This window comes from Armigeres subalbatus, chromosome 2 (assembly GCF_024139115.2).
Source record: "Armigeres subalbatus isolate Guangzhou_Male chromosome 2, GZ_Asu_2, whole genome shotgun sequence".
Taxonomy (NCBI): Eukaryota; Metazoa; Arthropoda; class Insecta; order Diptera; family Culicidae; genus Armigeres; species Armigeres subalbatus.
Genome location: NC_085140.1, coordinates 230,480,128 through 230,496,426, shown reverse-complemented (window position 1 = coordinate 230,496,426; position 16,299 = coordinate 230,480,128). Strand labels below are relative to the sequence as shown.

The 16,299-nt window shown below is 42.0% G+C and overlaps 2 protein-coding genes across 2 annotated transcripts in view; both read left to right on the top strand.

The window, feature by feature from the left end:
- The window catches only part of LOC134211864 (DNA mismatch repair protein spellchecker 1), an 81,142-nt gene that overhangs the window by 13,984 nt on the left and 50,859 nt on the right, over positions 1-16,299 (top strand). The window lies entirely within an intron of this gene.
- LOC134215757 (uncharacterized protein K02A2.6-like) lies at positions 2,417-3,673 on the top strand. Its single transcript, XM_062694881.1, has 3 exons — positions 2,417-3,271; positions 3,335-3,588; positions 3,634-3,673. Exons 1-3 carry the CDS (start codon positions 2,417-2,419, stop codon positions 3,671-3,673), a joined length of 1,149 nt encoding a protein of 382 aa, XP_062550865.1.

The window sequence follows — 16,299 nt, the reverse complement described above, 5'->3', positions numbered from 1 at the left end:
GACAAACATCGCATGAATATTCAAAACATAGAATGACATAGTCAGACGACTACTCCACCAATTCACTCATTCGACTGTCACTGAGTGTGCTTACTATGTGCAGAAAAAAACATAATTAGCATTGTTTATGTTGATGTTTACCGTTGAAAGTGCCTCGCGGATGAAAATCAGATTCAGTTCTATGTGACAAATTACTTTACTCATTTGAAACGTGTTTAGATTTCAGATAATTTAACAATTTGTGAAATGTGCATACATATTCAATGACTAATATTCAACTGAATATTGACAGTCTAGAGCCGACTCTGAATGTGTTTGGAAGTGAGCTGACAAGTGAAGAAATGTGGACTTCACCAAAAATTTTCGATTATTTTACACTCTGATCGAGATATAGAACATCGAGATGTAGAGAGTCGACTGTAGCTGCAAATTCTAGTTTATACGGAAGCTTAGTTCATTATCTTTCTAAAAAACATCCTGGGTTCACATATTTATGCGCTGTTTCATTGAAAAAAACTTAATAATTACATAACTTTGATTCGTATCATGGCTTGAACTAAATTCGTACCTGTACCGATGTGACACATCAGTGTCAACAGTATGCGTAGTACATTGGTGAACACACGGGTAAGTGTGAGTGAATGTTAGAAGCTTGCCTGGCTCGTTGGTTTGCCGAATGCAACAAGCAGGCAGTTAAGAGACGGACGCGAGATCGACCGGTTCGCTGTGTATAGTGCTGTGAAGACGATCGTTACAATGGCGACGGGAATAAAAATCGGTGAGTGAATTTAAACGAGAAAATATGTTGAAATGCTTCGAAAACTCTAGTGAAATAAGTCAGATGGAATAAAAATGTATCGAGTGTTTGAAATGTGTGAAATTCGTGGAGATAATAAATTATAAAAAAAAACTAAATGAATGGCGGCCATTTTGAAAAGTGGCGTCCCTCCAAGATGGATGAAAAAAACGAGTCGGATGCCTGAGGTTTTGCAGTGTGTGTGGATACTGTTCTGTTGCTGAATATGGATTTACTGTAAAGGGAGATTATGATCAGTGCCGTGTGGAGCTGCGTATTGCAGATAAAAGAAAAGAGAGATGCATGTTGTATGGCATGTGTAGTGTTTGTGTAAGAATCAACATTCATGATCGAGGGTGGCTTCGTAGGTGCTACTGTTGGATGGCTTCACAGTTTGGATAAGAATTGGAGACGAGCTTCGTGCTGTGTATTGGTGAAGCATGTTGCATGATGAGAAAACGGCTCCGTGCTGTAGTAGTGTGAGAATTAAAAAAAAAAGAACTTCGTGGGAGAGAAATGCTTTGATTTTACTGTGAAAAAAAATGGAAATTGATCAAACCTTTGGTAGAATGCTTACGCTTAGTGCTTTGTTATTTTAGATTGGCTTCGTGCAATGTGAACAGAAAAGCTTTGTGCTGTTATGGAGAATAAAACGATCAGCTAAGTGGAAATGATGTTTCTCAAATGGAAGACAATTAAGTTTGGGCTGGAAGGCCGGGTGTATGAAGCTTACGTATGGCGCTTATGGATAAAAGGTTCGAAATTGCATGCGTAATCCAATGTTGTCGAAAAAGCTCCGTGCTATAATGTTGTGTTAGTGGGATAATGGAATTCTTAACGATACGGGACTGGAGATTACGGATGAATGATTGCATGATGACGGAAACCTATGAGAAAGTAATAAAAGGTAAGAATCGATGAATGTTGTTTGATTATTGTTTGGTTATTGTTTGTGGATCGATTATTATGATGTGTAAAAGGGCAGTATACAGTGATCAGTAAATAAAATTTATTTCTGTGACATTATATAATGAAAATATTTAGTTCGAAGCATTTCAAGTAGTAAAGAAAAGAGCATCAACTAATTGGGGCCCATATTTGTTTTTGGCAGATGCGGCAGTGATGCCATCTTTACAGTTGGTTCTGATCCTAGGAATAATTGGGAGAAATGGAAAAGAGCATTTGAAAGATTTGTTTCGGCTAATAGTATTGTCGGTGATGTAGAAAAGTATAACCTGCTCTTGGTGATCAGGGCATTTAATTAAAGTCCCACTATGACAAAATCGAAAAGATGCAAGTATGTATTCCAATTCGACCAGATAGTAATGACTTACAAGTTCTGCAATATGAATCAGCTATTCTGGCGTTCGATAACCATTTCGCACCTCAACTGAATAAGCGATTTGAAAGACATCAGTTTCGGGCATTGAAACAAGAGCATTCCGAGAATTTCGAAAACTTCATTTTCCGATTGAAAGAGCAAGGAAACCGTTGTCAGTTTGTTGACTTGGACGACATGATTATCGATCAAGTTATCGAGGGTTGTTACTCTACCGATCTGAGAAAGAAGCTATTGACTGAAGAAAAAGTTTGTTGGAAGTTCTTCAGTTGGGAAAAACTATGGAAGAGGTTCACAAACATGCAAAAGAATACGACAAGGCATCGTCGTTGACATCCGTACAATCATTAGTACAAAACGTTACGGAGAAACAGCGATATCAAAGAACCTCTTATCAGGGCAACAGGAAATGCTACAATTGTAATCGACCAGGGCATATCGCGGAGGAAATACACAAATGTCCTGCCAAGAATGTAACATGTTTCAATTGTGGAATGCGAGGACATTTTAAAGCAAGCTGTAGGAAACGAAAGGTGGAGGAACCTCAGACGTCACAGAAACAGAATAAAAAGGTTTGTGCGCTGGTTGATGCTACACCACAATCTGCCGGGTTATTTTTCGTTAACGATGGAGTGCCATCTGGATTTCTTGTTTTTGATGTTGGGGTTTTGCTGTTAGAGATGGTAGTGGATTCAGGATCACCGGCAAATATAATTCGAGAGTCTACCTATCAAAAGCTCAAGGCGGCTGGTGCTAACATTATGGGCGAAAGAAATGGCGGGGATCTACAAGTGCGGTTAGAGTCCTTCGCCTCCGATAGCAAAATATTGTTTTCGTGCGCGTTTGAGGCAGAAATAAAAACACCCGGCGCAGATAATGGAGTATGGACACATTTTCTGGTTGCACCGAAGGGCCAAACGGATTTGCTGAGCAAAGCAACGGCATTCGCACTTGGTGTCCTCAAAATAGGATACAGCGTGAACCAAATTACCGGTATACGAAATTCAACTATATCGATTTCGGAATTTCCAAAGATACCGAATGTTGCCTTGAAGATCCAAGTGGATGAACACATCAAACCGATTGTGCAGGCTGCAAGACGCTTACCGATATCAATGGAAGCTGACGTTGAAGAGGTAGGAACACGAATATATTTTTTTTGTTTTATTATGATTACGAAAATATGTTTTTTTCTAAAGGTCATACAGGACTTAATCGATAAAAAGATTATCGAACGTGCTGAAGCCCCGTTCACGTGGATATCGCCACTTGTACCTGTTAGAAAAAGTGATGGAAAGATAAGACTCTGTGTTGACATGCGGGCTGCCAATCAGGCGGTCATTCGAGAGAACTATCCCATGCCCAACATTGATACCGTCATAACTGAAATTCGCAAGGTTACCAAACTATCGAACATAGATTTTGGGTCAGCGTATCACTATATCGAGTTAGAGTAGGAGAATTACCACATTTATATCAAGAAGTTGGGTTTTCGCAGGCTGATGCTCGGCATCAAGTCTGCTCCCGAACTGTTTTAGCGGGAAATGGAGAATTTGTTTCAAGGTATCAAAGGGTTACTTGTGTTTATGAGCGATCTACTAATTTTTGCTAGTACCGAAGAAGAGCATGATGAGATACTGGCGGAAGTATTACGTCGGATTAAGTCGGTTAACATGAAGATTAACGATAAAAAATCAGTTTTTGGCGTTACGGAACTTGAATTTCTCGGTCATATAGTATCTGTTGATGGGATTAGACCAACTCATGATAAAATTCAAGCAATTTTGGATTTGCGGCCGCCTACAAATTTAACAGAGTTGAAATCTCTGCTAGGTATGATAAATTTTGTTGGGAAATTCATTCCGAACTTAGCAACAAAAACATCTGAAATGCGTAATTTGCTGACGAAGGAATCGACATTTGTATGGAACAAACATCATTCAAACGAACTACAGCAAATTAAGTCAGTTTTGGGTAGAATTGAAACTTTAGGTTTCTTTGACCCCCATGACGATACCTACCTGGTTACAGATGCTAGTCCCGTAGGAGTTGGCGCCATTTTAATTCAAATTAAAAATGGAGTATCTCGTGCCATCTACTGTGCGTCTAAAAGCTTAGCCAGTCACGAGAGGAAATACTGTCAGACCGAGAGGGAGTGTTATGCGATTGTGTGGGCTATGGAAAAATTTTACATTTATCTATACGGTCGACATTTTTCCCTAATAACGGACTGCAAGCCCTTGCAGTATCTGTTCAACCGGGCCCAATCGAAACCGTCAGCAAGAATCGAGCGATGGATTTTGCGCCTACAAGCATTTGATTTTGAAGTCAAATACGAGCCAGGAGATAAAAATTTGGCTGATTCTTTCTCCAGAATGGCTGTAAACGATGATTTCTCATCTGGAGAACAGGACGTTGTTCAATGGATAGTCAATGAAGTGAAACCATCTGCACTTGGTGAAGCGGAACTTCAGAAAGCTACGCTGGAAGATGATGAATTGGGCAAAGTAAAATCGGCCATTGCGTCCGGAAAGTGGGATGAAGTTGATCTTCCATACAAGGCTGCTACGATCAAAGATGACCTCCTGTGCTATGGCGATTTATTGCTGAGAGGAGATAGGATTGTGATTCCAGTTAAACTACGCGATAGGATTGTTCGTTTAGCCCACATTGGACATCAAGGAGTCACAAGTATAAAAGCTCATCTGCGGTCCAAAGTATGGTTCCCTGGAATGGATAAACTTGTGGAACAGTTAGTCAAAACTTGTAAACCGTGCCAAATGACGGCTCTACCGGATAAGCCAAACCCTATTGGTCGTCGAACTCCTACCGAACCCTGGGAAGATCTGGCTATGGACTTCAAGGAAGGATTGCCAGAGGGAAAATCTTTGCTTGTCGTGGTATGTTACACCAGCCGTTTCATCCAAGTAGAAGTTATGAAACCTGCGACATCCCAAAAAGTCATCAGTGCTCTATTGAAAATGTTCGCGTCACTGGGAGTTCCCCGGTCAATAACTGCTGATAATGGACCCCAGTTTAGATCCGCTGAGCTGAAACAGTTTTGTACTAGCTACGGCATTCATCTGAATCTCTCTACACCGTATTGGCCGGAACAAAACGGAGCTGTAGAAAGATAGATGAGGAATTCCACACCCCAAGAGACCACAGGTGTATCACCTGCAAAAATGGTATTTGGACGCGAAATGAAAAACTGGTTACCTTCGATTCACAAAAACGACAACTTGTTTCTGGAATACTCAAAGGATCGGGACATGGTCATGAAAGAAAAGCATAAAATTCGATCGGATACAAGACGTCATGTATGTACACACCAACTCGAGAAAGGAGATGTAGTAATTATGCGAAACTTGAAGTTAGGATCTTTACAACCAACGTTTGGCAATGAAGAGTTCGTGGTAGTGGATATAAAAGGGGGAGAGGTTGAAGTATATTCTGAAGAAACAGGGAAGAGATATGCTAGAAATAGTACGCACTTTAAGTTACTACGGAAAGTGGGGGAATCAAGCGCTGAGATTCAATCGAGTGATAATGAGATCGTATTTAATGAAGATCTGACTAGCGTTAATGACACTGTTGACAGACATCGTAGGGAAATCCGTAGACCCAAGAAGTTGCAGGACTTTGTATAAGCATATGGACAAATATTGTATTAAAACTTTAAAAATAAAGAGATGCTTCTAATTGATACTGTTGTTGTCTTTAAGTGATGGGAGATTCGCGTCACCAGCCGAATCGCCAAACCCCGCGGGAACCACCATCGTAGAAACTCGGGACGCCATGGTCGCATCAGGCCGATTTTTACTGAACCTGGTCCCCAACGCACTGGACAAGTTTCACTCGCGGGACACTAAAAAAATTGCAGGTCACTTTTTGACCGAAAGTCCACTAAAACTGACTGAAAAACATGACGAAAAAGCGAAAAACGTCCGAACTAGATTCTTGCTTGATTTAAACTCCGCTCTACTTGAAGTATTGAAGGCTTAACCAATAAACAGTTCGGGTCTGATAAAAACTATCTATGATCTAAACTACTTGGCGTTACAGATGCGGCAAAAATAGCACGTGGGTTGAATAGGCGTTGCGGCAAGACACAGTACTGATTACGCTCGACGTTAAAATGCATTATACTATGCCAGCTGGCATGCGATAGTGAACTCTCTGCACCAACTGAAGGTCCCAGAGTATCCATGCAGGATCCTGGAGCTACTTTCAGAACCGAATATTGTTTTTTTTTTTTTTTTTTTACAAGGGAGAATGCATTTACACACTAACCCAGTACACGTGCATTGTAGTTGCCAAACTACCACACGGAAGTGTACTGGAGTGTCGGACTCGACCATACCGGTAATACCGACTAAACTCCCTTGGGCTCCACCATCGTTTCCCCCAGGAACTACCTCGCAGTACTACTTCTGGGGGGACGGCAGTACTAAGCGTACTCGCTCATTATCGCTCACACAGGCACTCGTCCACGCGAGACTGACTTGGGTGCTCGCACACCATTCACTCCATTTGAGTCTTACTTGGATGCTCTCCCGGACGCTCCGCTGCCATGCCTCGAGGTGTCAATAGCGGTAACTGCCTGGGCCTACAGATATTGCGCTACGACACTCCTGCTTCAGCACGAGCAGATCAATCACACCACTGCCGAAGCAGACCACACGCTACCCTGCCGAAGCAGGGACACTCCCCATGCACCACATGTGCACAACTGTAGGTGTGTGGGTACAACCCACTGCTACCCTGCCGCCGAAGCAGCTTCTCCAAAGACCATTCGCTCCATGTGACCCTTTTTCGGGTGCTCACTCTAACACTCCACTGCAATGCCTCGAGGTGTCGATGGGATACCTCGACTCCTACCTCAGCATGTGCAGTCCATATTCAGACTTCTGCTGCGCTTCGAGGTGACAATAGCGGCGGCGACACGCTATGACACTTCTGCCTCAGCACAACCAGATCACTCACTCCCTGCCGGAGCAGCTCACGCGCTACCCTACCGAAGTAGGTACACTCCACAACTCACTCTACCACTCCACTGCCATGCCTCGAGGTGTCGATAGCGGTATGTAGGGACCAATCAACGATACTACGCTACGACACTCTTACCTTAGCATGTGCAGTCCATACTCAGACTTCTGCTGCGCTTCGAGGTGACAATAGCGGTGACGCGCTATGACACTCCTGCCTCAGCACAAACAGATCACTCACTCCCTGCCGAAGCAGCTCACGCACTACCCTACCGAAGTAGGGACACTCCACATGCCAATTGGCACTCCCTGGGCTTGTGCTTTTGAAGCGGCACACAGTCGCTTTGATAGAGTCCGCTTACGGGCACTTGTGGTTTTTTGGGAGGGATTTTAGCAGAGCCCACTGCCAAATCCCACCACGCCCTAGGCAGTTCTCCCTGACTCGCAGACAGCTGGGGAGGGGTCGTCAAGCCCTTGGACATCATGCTGTCCCTGCTGTCCCTGCTGCCCCCTGCTACCGCTTCTGCCTTGTAAGCAGGAGATCGTGGGTTCACTCCAGGCTCGTCCCTTTCCTACTTTGTATTTCTATCTTAGTTCTTTCTGTGTTTCACGTTCTACCAGAACGATTCCTACTGTTAAACCTTTAACACTAACAATCCAAAAAAAAACTCCCGTGGCACCTATGAGAGGTCGTAGAGTTCTCTGCATCTTTCTTAAGTAGGTGTCCAACTAACCATCCTTCCCCTTCCTCAGCATTCGCAAGGACGTGGCCAGGACAGATCTCGACTATTGGAGAGCGCATTGCTTCCATCTAAGTGATAGCGATTAGTCCCAAATCAATATCTGTGGTAACGGATGAAAGTGTTGCTACTCTCATACAATAGTCTTGGCTTGTACCACCTACGAATTTGTGCGAAATGCTCAATGCTAATGCTAGAACAGAGAAAAAATTGGTTCATCTCAAAGAAACTCGCGTAGGCACACGACGGAGACTTGGTGGTACACAACCGGCATGGATTGCAGCAAGCAAAGTTCAAATTTAAGACATGCATTGTCATATGACTTTTGCCTTATTATTGGTTTTCCAATCAAGCACTCAAATTAGTGTTAAGGCTCCCCCAGACCTAAGCGATTTCATCGCCGCGACGGTGACAACGAGATTACATCGTTCGGTCGCTGCAGACAATGTTTCATTTATGCTTCCATACCAATGGCGACAAAATCGCACTCGCCAAGCGATAGGATCGCGTCGCGATTGTCGTGTCGCGTGTGTTTGGGGGAACCTTTATAATGAATATTATGTTGGAGGCGCCGGTCGTTGAGTGGTTAGCATGGCTTTTTTTTTTTTTTTTTTTACAAGGGAGAATGCATTTACACACTAACCCAGTACACGTGCATTGTAGTTGCCAAACTACCACACGGAAGTGTACTGGAGTGTCGGACTCGACCATACCGGTAATACCGACTAAACTCCCTTGGGCTCCACCATCGTTTCCCCCAGGAACTACCTCGCAGTACTACTTCTGGGGGGACGGCAGTACTAAGCGTACTCACTCATTATCGCTCACACAGGCACTCGTCCCACGCGAGACTGACTTGGGTGCTCGCACCCCATTCACTCCATTTGAGTCTTACTTGGATGCTCTCCCGGACGCTCCGCTGCCATGCCTCGAGGTGTCAATAGCGGTAACTGCCTGGGCCTACAGATATTGCGCTACGACACTCTGCCTCAGCACGAGCAGATCAATCACACCACTGCCGAAGCAGACCATACGCTACCCTGCCGAAGCAGGGACACTCCCCATGCACCACATGTGCACAACTGTAGGTGTGTGGGTACAACCCACTGCTACCCTGCCGCCGAAGCAGCTTCTCCAAAGACCATTCGCTCCATGTGACCCTTTTTCGGGTGCTCACTCTAACACTCCACTGCAATGCCTCGAGGTGTCGATGGGATACCTCGACTCCTGCCTCAGCATGTGCAGTCCATACTCAGACTTCTGCTGCGCTTTGAGGTGACAATAGCGGCGGAGACACGCTATGACACTCCTGCCTCAGCACAACCAGATCACTCACTCCCTGCCGAAGCAGCTCACGCGCTACCCTACCGAAGTAGGTACACTCCACAACTTATTCTAACACTCCACTGCCATGCCTCGAGGTGTCGATAGCGGTATGTGGGGACTAATCAACGATACTACGCTACGACACTCTTACCTTAGCATGTGCAGTCCATACTCAGACTTCTGCTGCGCTTCGAGGGTGGCCATAGCGGCGGCGACTCGCTATGACACTCCTGCTTCAGCACAAACAGATCACTCACTCCCTGCCGAAGCAGCTCACGCACTACCCTACCGAAGTAGGGACACTCCACATGCCAGTTGGCACTCCCTCCCTGGGCTTGTGCTTTTGAAGCGGCACACAGTCGCTTTGATAGAGTCCGCTTACGGGCACTTGTGGTTTTTTGGGAGGGATTTTAGCAGAGCCCACTGCCAAATCCCACCACGCCCTAGGCAGTTCTCCCTGACTCGCAGACAGCTGGGGAGGGGTCGTCAAGCCCTTGGACATCATGCTGTTCCTGCTGTCCCTGCTGCCCCAATGGTTAGCATGGCTGCATGGCTTGGATTTAACCCCAGTCGACGACGTTGGTAATTTCTAGGACGAAAAATGTCTGGTTACGCTTTCTCTCGCATCGGGGAAGGGCCGTTTGGCCAAAATCCATTCGGCCGAGTGCCACTTGGCAGAAGGCTAGGCCGTTTGGCCGAACAGGTAATTTGGCCGATCAGGCCATTTGGCCGAACAGGTCATTTAGACGAACAAGTCGTCTCATTTCTCACTGTGAAAAGTGAGTACAGGTCAGCCCCGTTATAAGGCAACCTCGTTATAAAGCAACCTTGTTATAACGCAATTCGTTATAAGGCAGCCTTTAATTTTTTATAACTTAAGAAAACATTTTTTTTCTCTCACGAATGTAGTTGTAAAATTTCACATTATCAACTACACTCAAACTTCTATGAGTCGATATTGAAGGGACCATCGACTCATGGGAATATTGCGATGTAGAATAAAACATCTTTGGAAAGCTCTTCGAACAGACGATCACATTCGCTTTTTTACCATGGTTTGAACTACTAGCGCAGCTCCTAAATATAATACTAATTACATGCTTGAAGCGCTGAGGAAACCTAAAGAAAAGCAAATTTATTTTACTATTCATCTTCTCGCATTAGATTAGTAACTCAAAACGGGTGAAAATCGTCTAAATTATCGATATGAAAATTACCAGATAAAGATTGTCACTTCGGTTCCCTTTGTTCTGCTGTCCGAAACATATGTGGCACCAAACTGTCAAATCGTATGTATTTTTCCTTCATTGACATTAAGATCCTATTCTCGCCAGCAAAAGATGTTCCGGACAGCGACGACAGCGACAATCTTTATCTAGTAACTAAAATATATTTTGTTCAAACCATGATCAGTTTTTACCTTGTGCAAATGTTGCTATTTTAACTAGGGGGAAAGACGGCTTTGGCAGGTTTTGTTCTATTATTGGCAGGGGGGTTTTTGTCTACCAAATTTTATGAAATTTGGCCACAATATTCTTTGATATGCAAAGAATGTTTAGGCCAAATTTGAGCATAATCAGTCATAAAAAACTCCCCTGCCAATAATAGAACAAAACCTGCCAAAGCCGTCATTCCCCCTATTTAAAACTGTTTCTCAATTGTACGATGATGTCAATCGATTACAGATGAAAATGGCTTTCTTTTGATATATTGATCTTCTGTGTCATGAAATGCGTCCATTATGAGTTTTTTTTTAGATTGTGCTACTGTTTATTTAAACAATATGTACGCAAGTTTAAACGAACTCTATCACTTCCAGTATGCCTAAATATGCCATTCATACTGTTTTAGGTTAATTTTCTGTTGATAAGATGGTAATTTCGACTGATTTCAAAATGGTTCAAACCATTATTGAATACCCTACTACAATGCTAGCGAAACTATAGCCATTAAAATCATTTTGCCAACTTGGCAGTCCATCATGTTGTAGTGCAAGTTTGGTTTCATCACCAACATCGGTTTGACCAGGGTTCTGCTTCAGGGTTCACTCACTTCGTCAGTAGATAGGAGAGGTTAGCGCGGGGGTGAAAAATTCTTTTTCTTTGCACTGAACAACTTTGCACGTAAACAAACTCGGTGACTGTCCCAACAAAAATCCAAGATGGCTGATTTATATAATTGGCAATTCAGTGTTGTAAAATGTCATTTGCATTCGTGTGTATAATTTTCCCAGAACTTTTTCCAGAAGGTAGCTCTCAATTCATGATGTATGACGAACTTATAGCGCTTAAATGTGCCTACAACTTTGTCAAACAACACATTGCTGTAAATATGTAATCTGGGGCGTGGGAGGCAAAATGTCATTCAAATGGCATTATGTCAAATGACACGTGACATTTTGGAGAGTTTTCACTTTCCAGCCTCAGATGTTATATTTAGAGCAATGTACCCTTAAACAAAAATATAGCCCTACTCAAGCGTTATGAGTACATCTAAAATCATGGAATGAATTTGGCTTCTAAAGAAAGTTATGTACAAATCAGTCAAATGACATGCAGATGACATTTTACAAACCTGATTGGCATACTGCAACCAAGATGAATACACTACTAGGTGTCCCAATCCGCCAAGTTCATGGAAAAGAAGAAGGCGGGGGTGAAAAAATCATTTTAGAGCCAAACGTAAACAAACTCGCTGGCTCTCCCATACTAAAATCCAAGATGGCTGAATCGTGAATTTGTCATAGCATCGGTACTTTGACTGCTAGGTCCAAGCAATCTAGATGTTGGCCATGCAATCCTAAACTTTTGCATCTGTATTTCCGAACGAGTTTTCTAAAGAAATTTCCCCTGCCCCATGGCAGGCCCAGCCGTTTACATCTGTCAAACAGCGCCGTAGAACACAATAAACCGAACAAGTCATTTGTGGTTGCACACACAGCCGAACTCAATCACAAAATTGATTGGAACAGCGTGAAACTCATTTTTAACTCCTTTGACGATTTTATGAACAATAAGTGTTATGTCGTGTATCGCATCTTAAAGAATCCTCAAATAATTTTATGAAAGAGTTTCTGTAAAAAGTTCAAAGGGGCTGTCCATACAGGGCTGTTACAACAGTCGCGGATTTCGCGTTTTTCGCGAATTTCGCGGATTTACTCCTCCGGTCGCAAAAATCGCGGTTCCTTGAAATGTTGTCGCGAAAATCGCGGATTTATATTCGAACTCTCTTAATAATCGGTGGTGTTTAGGTTAGGTTATTAAATAGACCATCTGTTGGACCTGACAAATTTATCATATTGCAATTCTGGATTGCCGGAACTCGCGATTGTGTTTAGAACTTAGACTGTGTTTCTTAACATTTTTGATAGTGTTCCTTTGAATGTTGTTGCAAAAATCGTGGATTATATTATTGCTTTTGGGGAACGCCATACCAATTTCGCTCTACAAGGAAGCTATCACCCAGAACGAACGCATTGAAATTCGCACCTTGAGACTAAGCTGATGTCGCACGTAAGTACACTGGTTGTTATGAACTTTGTCCACTTGGTTGAGATATAGAGAGGCTCTGCATCTTTCCGACCTTCTGCTACATCCATGGATGCAGTTCAGCTCCTTAACTAATCTAGGCTAGTCGCTATCTAGTTCTTTGTACTGTCAGAGCTCAATTCCCATAATTGCTTGGTTAGCTATTTTTTCGGTTCAAATCGTTTCTGTCATTTCGCGATCCGAGGTTTCTCGTTTCTTTGTTTGTTCATGCCTAAGCACATTACAGAAATTGGCAATCACGGATGCTCGCGATAGGGTGGTCAATAGGATCAATAGAGTGGTCAATTCCCTCCGACTGGGTATTTGTTTGTTCATAGAGAGCAGAATCGCACAACTATTCCATACCCATCTGCTCCAATAAGGCATTTCACGAATCTTCGCTATCTCTTTCTCGCTTGATGAAAATTAGAAAACAGTAGGACCACTATCTGTCAAATTTGTATTGTGTCAGTTGTTTTCTAATTTTCTTCGGGTGGAAAAGAAATAGGTGAGCTAATGACGTCTCCGTGCAATAGAGTATATGCGCAGCATACTGTAAATATGTACGCTACAAATTATAATTCGCTATTTACGCACCGAATTGCTATAACTGCTCGGAACGCGTCACTTGCGCTCACTGACTGCTGATGCCGCGTCGGACGAAGCCGGCAGGTAACATGGTTATTAGGGTGGTTCAAAAAATCGATTTTGCTCCACAGTGCTCATCTGATTCTTTACCATATTCTGAGTGACCTCTGAAAATTTGAGCTCATTTGGATTAAAACTGATTTAGCACAAGCCATTTCAAGTTTGCATGCCAATTAGTATGGGGAAATTTATTTTTCCATTATACTGTTAATGACGCTTCCCCATTATGCGCAGGTTAAAAGAAAACCTGCATAGCAAAAAGGAATACTCAACAGCTTTCACGGCTTTCACCCAACGAAAACCGCATGTTGATTAACCGCCCCAATAATTAGTAATCGATTTTAAGACAGGTTGCGAATCTTTAGTCATGATCGTTAAACTTCTTTGAGGGCATCACTGAAATGTGCAGTGCAACATAGTAGCCTGAATTTGTGTGTGCTATCTTTCGCGCCACGAGCAGCAATGTTGCCTGTTGATGAGTTATAAAATTTGCTTCAAAAAACCATGGTATAGATTAAATTCGATTACTAATTATTGGAACGATTAATTGAGATGCGATTTTCACTGAGTGAAAGCTGTTGAGTATTCCTTTTAGCTATATAGGTTTTCTTTTAACCTGCGGTTGATGGGAAAGCGTCATTAACACTATAAATTAAAAATAAATTTCCCCATACTAATTTGCATGCAAACTTGAAATGGCTTGTGCTAAATCAGTTTTAATCCAAATGAGCTCAAATTTTCAGAGAACACTCAGCACATGGTAAAGAATCAGATAAGCGCTGGGGAGCAAAATAAATTTTTTAAACCACCCTAATGGTTATCCTCGACTTGCTCGCGATCGATTAGCGACAGTCAGTGATACCAACATAATAAAGCTGATTTTGTGTTGTATCCCCATGGGTAAGGAAACTGACGTAATAAGACTGGTATGCACCTCACATACCATATTGACCAAATTGTTAGACAATCCGCAAACCTTACAGTCAATTGTGTCCGCACCTGCATCCTTCATATAGTTCTTCACGCTTTGTTGGGTAGGATTTCAAGACCTCTCTCAATTTAGAATCAGTTTAGAAAAATCGAGTACTTAAAGAATCTGGTCCTCTAAAGTGTCAACGAATTTTTATTTTATAGCTCTTCAAGATTCTGTGAAATGATAGTAAAGAACAGCATAATATAACATGATGCACAAAAAGTATGTTTCATTAACCAATTTGTGATGTTCGTTTTATTCAACGACATCTGAACAACCTATTGAGAAAACTTCGCATCGATGTCAGTCCAAGTGCGTAGAATCTAAACGAAAGCCTTCTCACTTTGGTTCCACCATTACTTCGGAGTCGCCAACAGTTCTTATCAGGTCTCGAAACCTATCAATTAACTGTGAAATAGCCTTCAAGAACATTAGCTGGATTCAAAAGTCAGTTTTGCTTGATAATTGCGTACATGGATGTATAACCTATCCAGACTACGGGTTTTATCATTTGATAACATAATGTATCTTGATATGAAACTCTTTATTTATCAAGTAATGAAGCCTTTAGCTTGATTGGGCTTTTAGATATGCAGGGATCCATTTATTTACAGTGACCGGCACAATAAAAAGCCCACTCGCCGTTTTTCATACAAAATGGTCAACTTTGGAGATCTAGATCTCGACTGCGTGTAAACCAATATTGCTGAAAATACGACCAGAGCTCAGATATAACTTGAATTTTACCACACCTAAGTTTCGACCATATTGATGCATAGGATAAAATATTATTGCGGTAATACCAAAATGAATTTTTTGACAAAAAAATATGTTTTTAATATCTTGAATTCTATAGGTTGTAAAGTGATGACTTATTTACCAAAAACGCGTATTTTGGCAATACAAAAAAGTTTGCGGAATATACTTGTACACTAAGAGTTGTAGTTTTCAAGATATTATAAAATCAATTGTTTGCCAAATAATTTTTTACCCTATGAATCAATATGGTCGAAACTGGTAAAATTCAAGTTATATCTGAGCTCTGGTCAAATTTTCAGCAAAATCGGTTCACACGCAATCGAGATCTAGATATCCAGAGTTGACCATTTTGTATGAAAAACGGCAAGTGGGCTTTTTACTATGCAGGTCACTGTATAAACCATGAATTTCGTTCTCGACGAGACGAGCCAGCCTTGGACTGGATATAAAAAAAAAGTTCTGTTTTACCATTTAATACCTTATTGCAAGACTAACTAAATTTCAAGTTACTTTTTTTACCTCGGTTGTAGTTTTACATTGCAATGTGTTTCTAAGTAATAAGGCTATTATTTTTTTGCCGCGGTTCTGTTTTTGCAGTCGCGCATTTCATTTTGTTATTTGCGGATTGGAATTTGCTCAGTTTGTAACAGCCCTGCATATACCACGTGGACAGTTTAGGGTTTTTTGAAAATTTATATGAGCAGTTGTCCACGCTGGGGGAGGGGGATATCTAAACCTGACCAAAACGTGTCCACGTGGTATATGGACAGCCCCTAAAGGAGCAGTTGTCCACGCTGGGGGAGGGGGATATCTAAACCTGACCAAAACGTGTCCACGTGGTATATGGACAGCCCCTAAAGGAATTCTCGAAGAAACTTCCAAACTTATTTCTGGAGAGTTTCTTCAAAGAAATTACCGAATTAAAATCCAAAAGAATTTCTAATGGATTTTCTAAAAGAATTCCCTAATAGTTAGAAATTCTTAAACAAATTCTCAAAGATGTTTCAAAAGAATACCTAAAAAAATCTTCAAAATATTTCACAAAGATATTTCCGTGGGAGTTTTTTTTTGAGAACTTTTCGAAAAGGAAATGTTGAATGAAATCATGGAGGGAGATCTGGAGACATTGCTGAGGAAAATTTCGAAGCAATTTCTAGGATTCGTTTAAGTAAAATACACGACATTTTCGATGGATGCTTCCAT